Source organism: Myxocyprinus asiaticus, chromosome 35 (genome assembly GCF_019703515.2).
Source record: "Myxocyprinus asiaticus isolate MX2 ecotype Aquarium Trade chromosome 35, UBuf_Myxa_2, whole genome shotgun sequence".
Lineage (NCBI taxonomy): Eukaryota > Metazoa > Chordata > Actinopteri > Cypriniformes > Catostomidae > Myxocyprinus > Myxocyprinus asiaticus.
Window position 1 is genome coordinate 9454971 of NC_059378.1, and position 18122 is coordinate 9473092.

The 18122-nt window shown below is 35.0% G+C and overlaps 2 protein-coding genes across 2 annotated transcripts; both read right to left on the bottom strand.

Moving 5' to 3' along the window:
- ovgp1 (oviductal glycoprotein 1) lies at positions 1–3778 on the bottom strand. The gene is made up of 11 exons (XM_051673408.1): positions 3374–3778; positions 3220–3243; positions 2884–3079; positions 2722–2772; positions 2358–2517; positions 2116–2237; positions 1433–1553; positions 1167–1349; positions 905–1021; positions 677–809; positions 1–544 (listed from the first exon to the last, which is right to left on the bottom strand). Exons 1-11 carry the CDS (start codon positions 3399–3401, stop codon positions 201–203), a joined length of 1479 nt encoding a protein of 492 aa, XP_051529368.1. The 5' UTR covers positions 3402–3778; the 3' UTR covers positions 1–200.
- An 8709-nt stretch (positions 3779–12487) lies between these two features.
- On the bottom strand, positions 12488–16915 carry LOC127426540 (acidic mammalian chitinase-like). The gene is made up of 11 exons (XM_051673410.1): positions 16880–16915; positions 16760–16786; positions 16246–16450; positions 15636–15692; positions 15357–15522; positions 15133–15257; positions 14418–14541; positions 14094–14276; positions 13724–13840; positions 13500–13632; positions 12488–12999 (listed from the first exon to the last, which is right to left on the bottom strand). Exons 1-11 carry the CDS (start codon positions 16902–16904, stop codon positions 12749–12751), a joined length of 1413 nt encoding a protein of 470 aa, XP_051529370.1. The 5' UTR covers positions 16905–16915; the 3' UTR covers positions 12488–12748.
- Between the last annotated feature and the right edge of the window lie 1207 nt (positions 16916–18122).

Genomic DNA, 18122 nt, shown 5'->3' on the forward strand with positions numbered 1-18122 from the left:
AGCAGAAGAAAGAAATTCATACACATCAGGGATGGCATGAGGTTGAGTAAATAATTAGAGACTATTCATTTTTTGGAGAACTATCTCTTTAATAGTGATATCCACAATAACGATCACAAGTGCCCCACATGTACAGTTTTATATAGGATATATTTTAGGTATGCTGCACTATGCTTGTATGTTAAATCAGTGCAAAGCTCTTAAAGTAGAGTATGCCACAGAGTTAGGATACTTGCAGTCCAAAATGCAATGAAAGTTATAATCTGTGATGGCTGTGCTGTTCTAGAATGATTGAAAATGGCAGGGATACACCAGGTGATATTTGTCTTGCCTCTATGGCATAAATAAAATAAATTAAGATCATCTTTTTTGCGATAAAATCCATCTGGTCTGTTTGCACAGAACTGGCTTTCCAGTGCCGGAAGAGAGCTGAGAGTCTTCATACATGTTGTCGGTGGTGAAGAGCTCTGCCCAACCACTGCAAAAGTGTTGATGGAAATGCTGGTGCTTGTAGTCATGGAAATATGCATTTCTTCTTTTGCTCCTGTAGCAAATAAATAAACATGTTTCAGAATCTGAAAGTTCTAATAAACTAAACAACCATTTAGATGTAACGGTAACAGTTTTTACAGTATATTTGCTTTATATATGTTACATGTAGTTCTGTAAATCTCACCAACTATTAACAGTTTCTTCAGTTGGCGGACTAAAGGGTAATTGCCTTGTCCACAGAAATATCCAGAAAAATCATCCAGGTCCAGAGTCCATACAAACGCTCCCCCAAAGCTATGTTCCTGTAAGTATTTTATCTGAACAATATAAAGCAAAACTGTCATATTTCTTGTTACGTTATCTGTAAGGTTAGACATAATGGTAGCATGGCATAAGATGAGTAGAGATGTACCTTTGTCTCAAAGCTCTTTAGATTGTCAAAACCCACCCATTCACTCCCTTTAACAGAAAATGGAACTTTCTGGTCCTCTAGCCACTGTATCACACCACCATTTAGGAAAAGACAAATCTTGAAAAACCAAAAGAGAATGTTCAAATTAAAGCTGAACACATAATTGGAAATTGCCAATGATACATTTAAGAGCATTTGCAATACATAAAAAAACTTAAAAAAAAACCGATATCAAACAAAATGCTTGACTCATGACATTAACTTCAAAATAAGACCACAGGCCCATCTCTTGAGTAAAAGGTCCAGGGGAAGCAAAGTTACTGGCCGGGGCACCAACACCACTCTGAGTGGAGGAGAGGATGAAGGAGCGGCCATAAGTGGCAAAGCCCATCAATAACTTCTCAGCAGGAGCTCCCTGGACTCTCCAGTATTGTAGGGCATAATCCTGCATGCAAGATACAAATTATATTACTGTGTCACTGTTGAAGCCAGTGCTTGTATGAGTATGGAAAAAGATAATCCTCTTACAGTGTTTGTGTAGGCATCCTCCTCATCATGGATACTGCTGTACAAAGGACTGTGATGTCTCACAATTCCGTTTTCAAAGGTATGAAAATCAAATGTCTTGACACTAATATGGTCCAAGTATCTAGAAAAAAAATAAAAAAATAAAAAGTATTTTTTTGCACTTTCAAGGTATCAGAAATGAAGTTTTTAATTAAGGGGCAATATTTGCCCTTTGTGTTTGATTTTCAGAGATATCTTTACTTCTTTTATGAGGGCATATTTCTTTCTAAACATATACAAAGCACCATGTGATTAATTTGTAAATAAATAAATACATTCTCAGTCTGAACAATTAGATAGGATGTTACATATAAAATCAAATTAACATCAATGCCATATAAATATAATAACTATCCGCATAGAATAGAATATAAACCATATGAAACAGCAAAATAATAATTTCCTAAACCACTATTAATTACTGACACTTAGCCTATTTGTAAGATTTACACATTTCATAAAATATTTCTATCATATTGACTTGGCTTGTGTAATCTTTAACCAAATTAAATTATTTAGGTTTTTTTTTTCTTCATTTTATTTGGTCAAAGATTACGCAACTCAATTTAATGAAAACCTTTATGAAATTGAAATGTAGTAACTTTTTATAAATTGATATGGAATGGATGTTATTTTTCACTTACTTTGAGATCTCTGGAATATTGTAACTCCTTTTAATTACTTCTCTCTGTGCTGATACAGTTGCTGTCAAAATCAGTCTTGTATCTTTGTTTGCGCCTTCAGCTATAAATGCTTCCAAAAGTTCCTAGAGTTTCAAAGAATTTGTTTGTTACATTGGTACACACACATATATATATATATATGCTATTCATATTGTTGCAATGGAAAACTCTTGGAACTATATGAACATATACTTGGCTTTAACCTTGCACAATAGTGTATATTTCAGCTTATCTTCCGGTGGCTCTTCTGGAGTGTGTTCCCAGTCCAAATCCAGTCCATCAAATTTATGCTTCCTAAGGAATTCTATGGAAGACTTGATGAATGTCTGACGGTTGGTCCATTTGGACAACATGTTGGAGAATCTGGTGAGACCATGTACATACATACATACATATATATATATATATATATATATATATATATATATATATATATATATATATATGTGTGTGTGTGTGTGTGTGTGTGTGTGTTTATTTGGAAGATCTACTGTATACAACAATCGTGTGAAAAACTGTTACCAGTAGAGGGAAACATTTTCAAAAATATAACAACAGAAAACGTACTGGCCTGAGTCCTGATCTCTGACAGACAGCAAGGTTTTCAGTTGAGGATTTCTTCAAAAGTGGAACAAACATTTTTGTAAAATCTTTTTCACGCAGCAAAACATATGACAAATCAATTATTAAAACAAGACTCTAAGTCAAAAACTTGGGCCACAAACCTACCGGTTCTTTAGTGCATTGAAGGTTGAGTAGAATGCCACATCATTCCACTCACTACCTGCTATATAGTTTATATTGGCAAATGCATAGATTAAATGAGTACACAAGTTTGGGTCCACATTCTCCGGAAGATACTTTGCAGCTCCTGCTCTGTACTGAGACCAATTTGTGAGGTAACACACCAGTCTTGAACAAGTAACTGAGGAAAAAAATTGCAAATCAGTGTGTCAGCATCAGTAATTTGGTCATAACGTTGTTGTTTCTATGAAATATTCTCATTTTCAACATTCTACATTTCATTTCTTCCTATACTACACAGTGCAATGAAAATCATCTTACCAAATTGAAAGAGCAGATTCAAGCCTAAAAAATATTAATAAAATAAGATAACTATTAAATGGTTTTACATGAGATGTGTGTTAGTATATTGTAATTAAACAATTCTACAATTATTAATTATTGTCATTAAGAATGACAAAAAATGCTTAAATACCTGTTAAATGTGTTATTACCCTGTTCATTTTGTTGCTGCTACATGTCCCTTGTGTTCTTTGTGGGAAAAGCCACAATGTAAAGTGAGGGGTGGGGAGAGTGATAGGAAGGGCTACACATGTATAGGATTACAATAAATGTCCACTCTAATTTAAGATAGCCTATAGACAAATCAAGATTGGTCATATTTTAGCCATTGTCCAATCAAGATTTACCTGATTTGAGCAATTTCATAATTTATTTTTTAAAGACAAAGATACAAACACAATGTATATCTTTCACAGTGGAAACAAGAGTGTGGATAGTCGTTCCCTTGAGGCTGCTCACAGTAGAATGAAATGCTTTTCAAAACACTTAAGAATACATTGACAATTTAAAGGCAATTTACTCACCTGAGATTGTGAAGGAAGGTGCTCTATTTTTAAATACTTTTTTAATCCTTTTTTATTTTTATTTTGTAATTACATTGTAATAATAAAAAATGTGCATTTAAAAACAACACCATGAATACTGTTTAAACTTCCTATCTTTTCAGATCATGTTTTTAACTTTTCTCAAAAGAAACCTATTTTTCTTTAGTTAGTGACCTATTTTGAATTTTACCTCAAGCTCTTTACCTTTTTCATTATTACCGAAACTAGAAACTCTAGTACTGTAACTAAACTGCAGTATTGCTGCTACAGTCACAAAATTTGTCATCACAAACACAATATGCTTTAGTGACTTGAGGCGTGTGGACATTTGGCATGCAGACAGATATGACAAAGATAATATGACAAATTTTACACGATCCTTAATAGCCTTAAGAATTAACTCAGGGTCAGCAGCCTGTAATATGGCAGGGATGTGTAAGCATGTGCAGCTCACATATTTTCTAATAGATCATACAGGGAAATTCCAGTACTGGAACCATATCTATCAGTTATTAACGCAATTATTGATTATAAAATGTACCCGGTGTTATGTAAGAAAATTGTGTAAGACCATTATTCAAACAGATAAAGGTACATTTGTTCTATGCAGTGTATGTTATTTTCTTATTTTCTGTCTTTCACACAGAGAGAGAACAGGGTCATAGAAAAGTCAATGTGAGTCAGGTACTGTATGAACAATGTAAGCACAGCAGTAAAAGGCTATTATGAACAAATTTATATTCATGATATTAGCTTTGTGTAAAAACTCTATCCATATACCTCTGATAATATCAGTGGCACATTATAATAGTTTATAAAAGTTTATATTATATTTACATTTTTACAACTTTTAAATGTCCATTTCCTTTGTATTTACATTTAAATTTAAAGACGTCTGAAGTTGCAGAAATAGTCACACATGCTATTTATTCACCAGTGTATTTGCTGATAATATGCATTTTTACAGAGCAAGTGCCAGCTTCTCAAAATACTAATTATTAAGCATTTTCTTAACATGAGATTTCTTAACATAACAATGCTTTCAGTTAAAACATAAAAGTAGTTGTAGTTAGAGTGAACTAAGTGGTGTAAGAATATAGGCAAGATTTATTTTATTTAAAGATTAGCCTACATCATTTTTATTGTAATATATATACCGTATACATTATATGTGTGTGTGTGTGTGTGCATGTATACAGTATATATATATATATATATATATATATATATATATATATATATATATATATATATATATATAAAGTATGTGAACCCTTTGGAATTAGCTGGTTTTCTGCATTAATTGGTCATAAAATGTGATCTCATCTTCATCAATGTCACAAGTATAGACAAACACAATATGCTTAAGCTAACAACACACAAACAATTATAATCTTTCATGTCTTTATTGAACACATGCCATTAAACATTCACAGTACTGTGGAAAAAGTAAGTGAACCCTTGGATTTAATAACTGGTCGTCGATCCTCCTTTGGCATCAATAACCTCAACAATGCGTTTCTGATAAATGTAAATTAGACCTGCACAATGTTCAGAAGGAATTTTGACCCATTCTTCCTTGCAGAACTGCTTTAGCGCAACCATATTCTTAGGATTTCTTGTGTGAACGGCTCTCTTGAGATCATTCCACAGCCTTCCAGACCTTCTATTGGGTTAAAGTCTGGGCTCTGACTGGGCCACTCCAAAAGGTGGATTTTTGTTTTTGGAAGTCATTCTGTATTGGATTTACTTAAATGTTTAAAGTCATTGTCCTGCTGCATCACTCAGCTTCTACTGAGCTTCAGCTGGCGCGCAGCAACCCTGACATTATCCTGTAGGATATCTTGATAAACTTGGGAATTCATTTATCCCTCGATGATGGCAAGTGGTCCAGGCCCCGAAGCAGCAAAGCAGCCCCAAATCATAATGCTCCCTCCACTGTACTTCAAGTTTGGGATGATGTTTTCATGTTGGTATGCGGTGCCCTTTTTACGCCATATGTATTGCTGTATGTTCTTCCCAAACAATTCAACCTTTGTCAGTCCCAAAAACATTTTCCCAGTTGTGTTGTGTAGTGTCAAGATGGTCTTTGGCAAACTCCAGGCATGCAGCAATGTTTTTGTTGGAAAGCAGCAGCTTCCTTCGTGGTGTCCTGCCATGGACATGCCTGTTTCATGTTTTCTGTATAGTAGACTTATGAACAAAGATGTTAACCAGTTCAAATGATTCCTTCAAGTTTTAGCTGCCACTCTAGGGTTCATTTTTACCTCACTGAGCATTCTGCGGTGTGCCCTTTGGGTCATCTTGGCTGGATGGCTAGACTTCTAGGGAGAGTAGCCAAAGTTCTAAATTGTTTCCATTGAAAGAAAATTTGTTTAACTTTGGATGGATAAATAGCTAAGCTCTTTGAGATAACTTTGTAACACTTTCCAGCTTTATGCAAAGCAACAATTCTTGATTGTAGGTTATCTGAGATCTCTTTTTTTGTGAGTCATCCATGTCAGCAGATGCTTCTTGTGAATAGCAAACTCAAAATGTTTGAGTGCTTTTTATTAGTCAAAGTAGCTCTAACCCACACCTCCAATCTCGTTTCATGAATTGTATGCCAGGTTTGTCAACTCCTGACTCTAATTAGCTTTTGTTGACGTCATTAGCCTAGGGGTTCACATACTTTTCCAATCAACACTGTGAATGTTTGAATGATGTGTTCAATATGTGCAATAACAATACAATAATTTGTGTGTTATCAGTTAAAACAGATTGTGTTTGTTCATTATTGTAATAAAGATGAAGACCAAACCAGGTTTTAAAGGTGCTATATGTAATATTTTTACTGTACTAAATCATAAAATGACCATAATATGCCATTAGAGATTTAGGAAACATGCTAAGTTGAAATACTGGCTTCTCCAATAACAATGCTTCAGCCAGTATATTCTACTTTGAAGTTTCTATTCCAGGCCGGAATTTCTGTTTATGTTTTGGCCTGTGTGATCCCACCCACTGCTCACTCACCAATAGTATTTCGACACCGCTGGGTTGCCAGATTTGACACTGCATGCTGCAGCCATGGAAGCCAGCAACTGGATCAGAGCTAACAGATTCCACCCGACCTAAAAAGCCTCGCCATCCATCTAAAAACCACCATGACCAGAGGCATAGTAAAACAAGAATAAATATTGGAGATGCCTTTGGAAGATGGTGACAGCTTAAAGCCCAGAAATCCTTTAAAACGGATGCTGAGTTGGCAAATTTGCATGTCAACATTCTGCCAACCCGCATGAGCTTCGAGTCTGGGGCAGAGCAGGCAACTCTCCAATATTTTGAATTTGGACTGCAGTACCCATTTCAAACGCTTATTGTCAATCTTACATATAGCACCTTAAGACAAATTTATATACTGTACAGTACGTATAGTATATATATATGCAGCTCTGAAAAAAATTAATAGACCACTGCAAAATTATCAGTTTCTCTGGATTTATTATTTATAGGTATGTGTTTGAGTAAAATGAAAATTTTTGTTTTATTCTATAAAGTACTGACAACATTTCTCCCTAATTCCAAATAAAAATATTGTCATTTAAAGCATTTATTTGCAAAAAAATGACAGTTGGTCAAAATAACAAAAAACAGATGCAGTGTTTTTAGATCTCGAATAATGCAAAGAAAACAAGTTCATATTCATGTTTAAACAACACAATACTAATGATTTAACTTAGGAAGAGTTCAGAAATCAATATTTGGTGGAATAACCCTGATTTCACAGCTTTCATGTGTCTTGGCATGCTCGCTACCAGTCTTTCACAGTGCTGTTGGGTGACATTATGCCACTCCTGGCACAAAAATTCAAGCAGCTCGGCTTTGTTTGATAGCTTGTGGCCATCCATCTTCCACTTGATCACATTACAAAGGTTTTCAATGGGGCTCAGGTCTAAGTAAAAATCACCATAAAAGTATCATTAAAGTAGTATATGACTTGTGCGTTAGTTTTGTGTGAGGAACAGACCAAAAAAAGTTATTCCCATTATATGATTTTCTTCATATGGGGCTAAGAAATAAATAACTAACATGTTAAATAACTAACATAACTAACTAACATGTTTTTCTCATGGTTTTAAACCCTTTTAGTTGACTGAATACACACAAAAAAGGATTTTTGCTGCTTGCTCAGTTTACTTAATTAAAATGAACTTAAGCAACACAATTCTAAAACATTTTGTCACAACTTGATAACATTGCATTCTATCTATTTGTAAAATGGAAGTTTAATTAATCCATTTGAGTTGGGACTACATGAATAGAAACATTGATGAAACTTTCCAGCATGCTTTGCATGATTAAATGTTAAAATAAAGTAAATAAAGCAACTCTTTGCATCAGCTTTTTGAGTGTTTTGAACTTGATATTAAACATTACATGTAATGCAAACTCAAATTATCAATTTACAGGCCATTTCTCTAAGTTATAAAGGCAGTATTTATCTTGTAGGGAACTACCATTATCAAGAAATATTTACTTATTTTTTCTGATAGGCTACACATATTTTTAAGTTAGTTACACTTGATTTTCATTTAATTTATATTCCAAGTTTCCTAATATAGCCTATTTATTATAAAAAAGTGTAGTCAACAAGTGTTTCAAAAGAAATTCCAAATATTTATTCATATTACAATTTTACAAATTCATTAAACATTTCAACAGCAATACATTTGTAAATGTATACAAGAAAAATACAAACCACAAAAACACACCAACTTATATAGACTAAAACACAAATGGGAGTACAAAGAAACAGGTTTGGTATCAAAATATGTACAAGATAGGAACAGTACCTATTATTTCACCATGAACTACAGTTACAACTTTTTATATGTTAACATTAGTTTAATTCACTCAAGTGGCAATGAACAATATTTTGGGTTAATGTAAATTTATGAAATTTGTTAATTGTTAGTTCATAATGCATTAATGTTAACACACAGTAGTTAAATTCGTTCACCCCAAAAAATTATAATTCTTTCGTCTTTTATACAGCATGTGTACATGAGTATTGTATATGTATAGTGCTCTGCAGATGGATCAAGGGCAAGAAATGCATTTACTAACATTAAAGGTGCAATATGTAACAATTTTCATGTAATTTTCGCCTTTTTTGCCAATGTGTGAACGGCTTGTAACGCAATTTAAGAAATGAGCCCTTCCCGGACTTCCTAGGTTGCCTATTAAAGCCTGTAGACTGATTTTAATGCGAAGGGAGCGGGTCGGTTTTTCCGGAAAAATCCAAAGGATGTGACGTTTATGCGCACTCCCGAGAGCCTTGCCTCAGACAGTAATAGCTTCTCTTCCGCTATTCAACAGCGACAACAAACTGCAACAATAGGTAATGTTATCTTAGAGAAGGAATCCAGCAAACATCCAACTCCCAGCACAGCACCGACTCCTACACAAACTCAGAGTAAGCCAAAAAAAAAAAACATTTATCTACTGAATCCCGTCTGGCTAAGCGGGAACGTGATCGTGGTTGAGCGAAAACTAGTGAACATCGCCAGGGCATTTGATTCCTGGAGGGACCTTCGTTTGGTTTTGGGGATCAAAACCGACCCTGAATTGATATTCTTCTTATTGGACAGGTAAGCTTACATAACTGCAAATCATGTGAAATATAGTGCCTTAAGGATTGATCTGTGTAATTTTAGCTAACTTGATCTAGCCTGCACAGTAACTGTCATAAACAATGTTAATCTGTAATTATTCAGCAAGGTAAACTATGAATAATACCACATGAAAAATAACACATGAAACGAAAGCTAGACAATGTTCAAGATAATGCAAAAAGCTCCATTCATTAGTGTAATGTAACTTGGTTATACAGAAAATATATACATTCTGTTATTATAAAACTATAGCACATCAATATATCAAAATGACATTTGTGATGGAATCACATCAATACTGAATTGTGTCAACATATTTATAATGTACAGTCTATTTTATAAACAGCTACTGTCATCATCCACCAAATTTAGCTAACAGCTATTGATAAAGCTGGCTAGCTAGCTAACGCTGACATAAGCTATCGTATAAATGCAGTCAATGAATCATGCAAAGAAAAGTGATTACTTCAAACTACAGTCTCGCATAGTCAGACCTATATCCACACTTTGTTTTAGCCCTGTTGCAGCACTGGAGAGTCAAATATAATATACAGTTTCAAAGTTTGTAGTAAAACAAACATAACTATGTAATTTTAATTATGCTGCATGATGCTGGTGAATCACGTTGTCTCTTTGTACGTTACGTCATTGTTTTGGTCGATGCTTGCTCGCTCGTGTCCCTATGGAGCAGTGGCGGACTGGCCATTGGTAGAACCGGGACTTTTCCCGGTGGGCCGGCCGTGAAATGGGGCTGCATGTGCCACAGCGTTATGTAGAATGTGCCACAAAACGGCGCCACGATATGCGGAAGGGGGCAGCGATATGCAGAAAAGGACAGCAACTAAGTAACAAGTAAATGTAACTTAAATACTATATCGAAAATCCACACGCCTATAAAGCCTTGTAGAGATTACTCAAGATAATACATACAACATTTAACCATAAAAAAATATGTATTTGTAACTAATGATATTAAGTTGGTTATTTAAATGTGCAATATGTAACAATTTTCATGTAATATTCTCCTTTTTTTTTGCCAATGTGTGAATGGCTTGTAACGCAACTTTAAAAAATGAGCCCTTCCCGGACTTCCTAGATTGCCTATTAAAGCCTGTAGACTGATATTCATGCCAAGGGAGCGGGTCGGTTTTGCCGGGAAAATCCAAAGGATGTGACATTTTTGTGCACTCCCGAGAGCCTTCTACTGAATCCCATCCGGCTAAGCGGGAATGTGATCGTGGTGGAGCGAAAACTAGAGTGAACATCGACAGGGCATTTGATTTCTGGAGGGACCTTCGTTCGGTTTTGGGGATCAAAACCGACCCTGAATTGGCATTCTTCTTATTAGACAGTTAAGATTACATAACTGCAAAGAATGTGAAATATAGTGCCATAAGGATTGATTTGTGTAATTTTAGTTAACTTGATCTTGCTTGCTAATGCTGACGAATTGCAAGCTACTTTGCTTCGTAACTTTCGAATAATTTCAACGATCTTCTCTTTATACTAAAAGTCAGGTATACAGGATAAATTTAAGCAAATATGCTGGTTTCTTGATCGTAGTACAACATATGACATACAAAACATACAATAGTGCAACATAACAGTGCGGTGCAACAGTAAACTGTCTGGTATAGTTCGGTAGTATGTAACTGTATGTGTGTATCAGTATGCTATGTTAGCTGATAAGTGGTTTTATTTAGTCTCAAAGGTTTTAGTAAAACAATCATAACTGTGTAATTGTAATTATGCTACCTCATCTGTCAGCATGATGCTGGTGGATCACGTTCGGTCTCTTTGTACCGAACGTGATCCACTCATTGTTTTGGCCGATGCTCGCTCGCTCGCATCCCTATGGAGTGTATGCATGAGCGTGAGCACGAGGTAGCTGGCTGCTGTACACATAACGGCTACAGGTGTCATTAATAACAAGGGTTTCTGAATCTTACATACTGCACCTTTAAAATATCTAAGTAAATTAACAAACAGATTCATTTGTTGAAAATATTCTATTTTTTTTTTTTGTTGTTGTTACAGTGTTACAACCCCACTGATTAATTTTTCCCAGTGTACAAAAATAAATAAAATAGATTTATTTGAGTTACATTGACACATCTAATTTTGTTGGGTTTACCCAATTCAACTAGGTTCTTTCTACACAACGTTTTTGTGTTGAGATTACATAGTAATTTCAAGTTAATAAAACTCATTTTAAACATGTGGATCCACTGTCCACGATTGAATCAAATCAAAGTCATTTTTTGATTGTAGGGCTGGGCAGTATAGCTGAGCCTTAATCATTTAAAGTACTAATCATCTTGCTCAGATAAAATGAATTGCCTCTTACATCTCCAGTTTGTGTCCTTTTTATGTTGAAATACACTAATGATCTACTATCCAAGACCTTTGATAATGTATATTGATAACACACCACTTTTATTGACTGTATGCTGTGTGATTTTGTACAGTTTGTACTGTCTCTCACTGTTACTGTATCAGCTGACCCCATTTAGGAAACTTTAAAAATGTAAACATAACTTCATAATGACAACACTAAACATGGATGTGAAAGTGGAACATGTATGTGGCTATGTGCAGCAATTTTCTTTCTTAAAGAAATTACACTAGCGCAAGTTTCCATCATGATGTGATGGCCTAATAAGGTCTTTCTTTTGTGGAAAACAAAAAGTTGAAGATTTGCAGAATGTAGTGTTTTTTTTTCTTTTCTTTTTTTCAATTGTGATTAAAAAAGAATGGGGACTGAAGCATTTGAAGCTTCAAAGATGACTAAGATGCACCATATCATATCATAAAAGTAGTCCCATGTGTGTTAGTTTGTATGAGGAACAGTCCAAAATTAAAGTCGTTATTCACATTATAGTTGTTGTTTCATTTAAGTCATTATTTACATTATAGATATGATTTTTTCCCATATGTTTGATGTTTTGCTTTGAGAAGTTGCTTTTGAGTTAAGTATTTGAGTTTTGCTTTTGAGCGATGAGTTTGTTTGCACTTGTAAAATATATTTCCATAAACGTCTCCAGAAATGACAAGATAGTTTATTAATTTCTTCATAGAAAAAAGAAAAAAGAAACAAATTGACAAAGCAGTCATTCAAAAAGAGGCTTAATACAGTTTCAATATACAGTACATTCAAATGGGATGAAGACACAATAAGGAATTATTTGCAGTCTATACTAATGCTCCTATTTAAAGTTGCTTTTGTGTGCAAATGCAAATTCTCAGTGTCCTGTTTTGTCCAGAGTTCGTATATGGTTTGTCATTAGATTGTACATTAGCGATCTGTTAGTGTTTGGGCCAACTACAGCACTTACATCTGTCATCAAACACTGTGCCTGCAGAACAGGAACTCAGGTAAGAATTGCCTCCTGCACAGTTATAAAACTTCACTGGGTCCTCAGGATGGGGGTAGAGTCCATCTGGCTTTCCATTGCAAAATCCTGGTCCTGGAGCATGAGTGGTTGTTGTGGTAGTTGTGGTGGTACTTGTAGTTGGTTCACCAGGTCTTGTGGTGGTGGCTGGAGGCAGTGTAGGCACTTTTGAAAAAGAGTACGTTGATTAGCATTAGTTTGGATTTTGTGATTTTTATGGTTGATGTTTTTTAACGGCAGATAATAAAAACCAGTGGGTAACACTTTACAATAGTTGCATTTGTTAACATTAGTGAAAATACAATAGTTAACATCCACTAACAATGCACAATACTTGTACAGCATTTATTAATCTTGGTATATGCTAATTTCTACATATACAATATTTTGCCACAAGGGTTAGGGTTGGGGTAAAGGTTGGTTCACTGCAGGGGGCTCCAAATAAACGTGAATATTGAATGTGAACCTAGCAAGACTTTTTGCAGAACAAGGTTTACCATCTAACCATCCCTTCTTAATCTAAGCACAATGTAACAACATTGGTACACAATGAGTGCATTGTATAACAATTTTAAAGCAAGCATAAAGTATTCAAAAACACTTAATATAAAATGTAATATGACTAAAGACAGCCATTTTTGCAATGACAGCTTGTGAATTCTTACCAATATCTAGAAGATTGCGTAGATGGACCATTAAAGGATGGTTTCCCTGTCTACAGAATTGTCCAGCAAAGTCATCCAGATCAAGGGCCCACACAAAGGCTCCTCCAAATTTCTTGTCTTTCAGATAACGGACCTTGAGAGGCAAAGAATTAAGGAGTTGGTGGTCAGTTGCTGGCAAATTTTGTCAATTAACCCAATCCCCACGCAGTAAAGGCTCAACATACCTTAGTTTCATAGCTCTCCTTGGTGTCAAATCCAACCCATTCATTGTTCTTTGTGGCATAAGGCACCTTTTGATCATCAATCCACTGGATGTTTGTTCCCTCTAGGAAGCCACAGATCTATATAGATGTTGAAAGTAATAATAGATGTTGGGACTGTTCCAAAGTCATTGCGTTTTCATTGAATGATACTTTTGGTGAGTATTTTTCATCATAATTTCTTTTAGGGGGATAGTTCACCCACGAAAAATCTGTCATCGTTTATTCACCCGCATGTTGTTTCAAACAGACTTTTTGTGTGTGTGTGTTGTGTATATCCCTTTAACTTTATGGCTTAATCTTGTGGGTTTAATGGTTGTTCTAAAGCTCCCACCTCATAGTAAGACCAGAATCCAGCCTCACGAGTGTAGGCTCCAGCTGCAGCAGGTCCACTTGCTGGGGCTCCAACTCCAGTTTCTGAAGTTGTCAGACGGAAAGTGCGACCGTATGTTGCGAAACCCATTCTGAGTTTCTCCACAGGGGTGCCATTGTCCCTCCAGTAGCTCATAGCAAAATCCTGAAGTTGGAGAATTGTTGTTTTTAAAATGTGGAAACTATAAATTGTGTAGGTTTAAAATTTAAAGGTAAAATTATACGAATATGAAAGTTGTACATCACAGAAAAAAGCTCATCAGTATTTGATGGTATCAGTTCTTACGGTATTGAAATAGATCAGGTCTCCCTCATCTTTTGACCCCTGGTACAGTGGGCTGTTGTGTCCTGTGAATCTTTCCCAAGTTCCATGGAAGTCATAAGTCATGATATTAATAAAGTCCAGGTACCTAGGACAAAAATAAACACACAATTCAGGATTGCTATCCGATTGGGTATGCACATTGCATTTACACTTGTCCAAATAAATGTGTCTGTGTAAAGCAGATATAAATCCATTTTAAATTCAAAGATTATATTCAAAAATATAACAGATTTCTATGATGATGCTAATGGTGGTGAGTGAAATTATGCTGCACTTGATGTGGCTCAAAAAAACTAAAAACAGGAGGTGGCTACAATTGCTTTGACAGTTGCATTAAAAAAGGCAACAGGTGTTATGTGCCCAATTTTCTTTGTCGAAACCAAATGCATTTTCACTTGGCCAATTTGCATCTTGTATGCATCTCAAATCACATTCTAACAAGTTTCCCGAAACACTCCCCCTGTCAGCCACTGGTCAAACAAACAGATAGTCCTGCCCCAAACTCAGCGCACTGGTTCTGCCAGTGTTTCTATGTTGTGCTGGTCGGATGCTCAAACAAACATAGCAATGTTTTGAGAGCGCCTCAGTGTTTACACATCCCATGGGAATCAACCTACGAATGGCTTACTTAATGCATCTCTCCATATTACACTGGAATAGGAATCATCATGCTTACTTGGCAATCTCTGCAATCTCATATCCAGCATCAATTGTTCCTTTGCCAGCTGCTACAGCAGCAGTCAGCATTAGTTTAGGTCTGCCAGAAGCTTTGCTCTCTGCCTCATAGGCCTCAACAAGTTCCTGCAAAGAGAAAAGTAGTTAAGTAAATATAAAAAGAGATCAGGTAAGGAAAGTGCACCACAATAGGTGATTAAACATGGCATTTGACTCCAATTTGACCTTGCACAGCAGTGTGAATCTCTGTTTGTCTTCGGGAGGACTCCCTCTTGATCCAGGGTATTCCCAGTCCAAGTCCAGACCATCGAATCCATGAGTTCTTAAAAACGCGATGGAAGACTTGATGAACTTTTGACGGGTTGCTGGAGTGGACACCATGATGGAGAACCTAAGATGGATTTTGGAAACAATCTTTGATGTTTTTGCAATTTCGTTGACATGGTTCTTAGTAAACAGCCTCAAGCTAGTTAATGACTTATTATATTTTTAATAAATACTTACTGTGTTGAACCAAAGTTCCATCCACCAACAGCTAAAAGAGTCTTAAGATGGGGATTTCTGTGAGGATAAATGGAGATATTTGTAATTATAATAGACATTACTAAGAGTAATTTTATGTTAACTTTTAGTTAAATTCTACTTTTATACTTCTCCAGTAATACTTCTTTATAAAATACAGTAGGTCTATCTTACAATTTCAGTAATAATCTTTTGCTTTAAAGTCTTTAAGAGAAAATTCATCTTTAAGGGACAGTTCACAAAAAATGAAAATGATGTCATTATTTACTCACTCTCATATTGTTCCAAACTTGTATGAACATTCTTTCTTCCATGGAAAACAAAAGGAGATATAAGGCAGAATGAAAATTCTCAGTCACCATTCACTTTCATTGTATGGAAAAAGATGCAATTAAAGTGAATGGTGACTGAGGCTGTCAGTCCTTAACATTCTGCTTAATATCTCTGCCTTTTGTGTTCCACGGAAGAAAGTGAGTAAATTATGACATAATATATATATATATTTTTTTTGGCTGAAATATCCCTTTAAATAGTTTGAGAACATTTTCAACTAAAATTTTAAGCAAGCTCTTAATTTAATTATGATACATACATATTCTTGAGGTTATTGAAGGACTTGTAGAGGGTCTCATCATTCCACTCATAAGTGACAAGCTCGTTGGCGTAGTTGATGATTGAGAAAGCATAGATAAGGTGCGTGCAAAGGAAGGGGTCGACATTTGAGGGCATATACTTCCCAATTCCAGGTCTGTACTGGGACCAGTTTGTGAAGTAGCAGGCCATCTCCATGGAAAAGGCTAGTTATGGATACACAAAGATGCACTAGTTAGCTAAAAAGTCAATGTGTGAGGCTCTTGCACTGACATATATGCACTGAAATATTACAATAGCTGCAACAGAGTGAGATCCATGAATGAGCAATTTAAATATTGATAGCGGTGACTTAAATTACACTCATAAACCATTATAATTGGACTAATATGTCTGTCTAGAATAATGACACTTTTTTAGTGACAGTTATCTCTCAACATAGCAATATTTGATATTTTATTAAAATAACAACTTTTGGTGCTGTTAAATGATGCAATACATATTCAATGACTCACCGACATGGCAGAGCACCAAGCCCAAGCCTAGAATAAGCAATGATATTATGTAAGTGGAAAATATAATAGAATGAATTAAACACTAATAAAAATGTAGAAATAAACAACATTTACTCTTACCTGCTATAAGTGTAAGTTTCCCCATTTTCAGTTCCAATTTCTTTAAAAAAGTGCACATGTAACAAAGAAGAAATATCTTAATTACATTTAGAATGATAGCAGAAATGTACATTTGAAGAAAAATTCTAAACGTAGAAAATTTTTGATGGACATAACGTACCTGGGGTACCTCAAGCAAGACAAATGTTCCGAGTATATCACGACCCCAGAGTTTTTATAGGTACTGAGCAAAGCTGGGTGTTGTCTAGGTATCCAATTATGGGATGATTAATTGGGACAGTGTAAGATATGGTATCTCCTCTAAACTATGGACTGGAATGACATTAACGAGCACAACTCTAAAATACCTTTGTCCTTTTCAGTACAATTGTAAAGTCAAAATCAGATAAGATGAAAATTGGGACTACAGTGATAAAATGTGCAAAAAGATGCCAATACGTCTTTTATTTTATTATGTAACCATGGAAATTGCAATATAATGTGTAGGCTTTTTAAAATAAAGACAACTCATGCCATTGTCTGTCAACTCTAAGAATCATAATATTTTGTGTCAAAAACTATGAATAGATTTTTTACAGTGTAAGAGTTTTATTTTTAGAGTTGTTTCCTAAACATTCATGTTTATTCAAATCCTATCAAGGTTGTTGTTATTCTTCTCATTAAAGTCCCAGTGCATGAAAATAACTAAAAAATATACTTTCGGAGTTCTATTTCTGATGACTATGGAAGGTGTGATATCTAAATGGAAGGTTTCCATGCAGTGTCCAGTACACCAAACATTTATGGGATCAATATGATGTGCAGAGGTCTTTATAAAGATAATTTTATTATATAAGATTTGTGTGCTATCAGGACCACATAACACATTGTTACAGTGTGCTAAAGCTTATCAGTCTAGATAGAACATGTACAAAACTTTTTTAATGGAAGCCAGTCCCTTAACCATATGTGGATTTTGGTTACACAGTTCTAATCATTAAACTTTTTGCAGTGTCAGTTATGTATTATTTGATCACATACACACTCAAAAAATAAATTTTTGCTCCTTTTTGAATTTTGTTGAATGTAACAAAATTCGTAATTTTTTTTTGCCACGACTTAATTATATTGTGTGCAATCAATTTAAATTTGTTAAATGGAAGTTCACATCCATTTGCATTGGGAGAACTGAATTATTTTTCATTGGCTATAACCAGATGTACATGTGATGTCAGATTTCCAGAATGCAGCGGCATGAATAAAA

Bases quoted from the DNA above. Each gene is read 5' to 3' on its own strand.
- ovgp1 (XM_051673408.1), bottom strand. From the start codon at position 3,401: ATGAACAGGGTAATAACACATTTAACAG. The intron at 1,350-1,432 runs GTAAGAGGATTA...TCTTGCATGCAG, and splicing joins AGGATGCCTACACAAACACT to GATTATGCCCTACAATACTG. The intron at 810-904 runs GTACATCTCTAC...TATATTGTTCAG, and splicing joins TAAAGAGCTTTGAGACAAAG to ATAAAATACTTACAGGAACA.
- LOC127426540 (XM_051673410.1), bottom strand. From the start codon at position 16,904: ATGGGGAAACTTACACTTATAGCAG. The intron at 15,693-16,245 runs GTATGTATCATA...TTATCCTCACAG, and splicing joins TTCAATAACCTCAAGAATAT to AAATCCCCATCTTAAGACTC. The intron at 14,277-14,417 runs GTAAGAACTGAT...CTCCAACTTCAG, and splicing joins ACCTGATCTATTTCAATACC to GATTTTGCTATGAGCTACTG.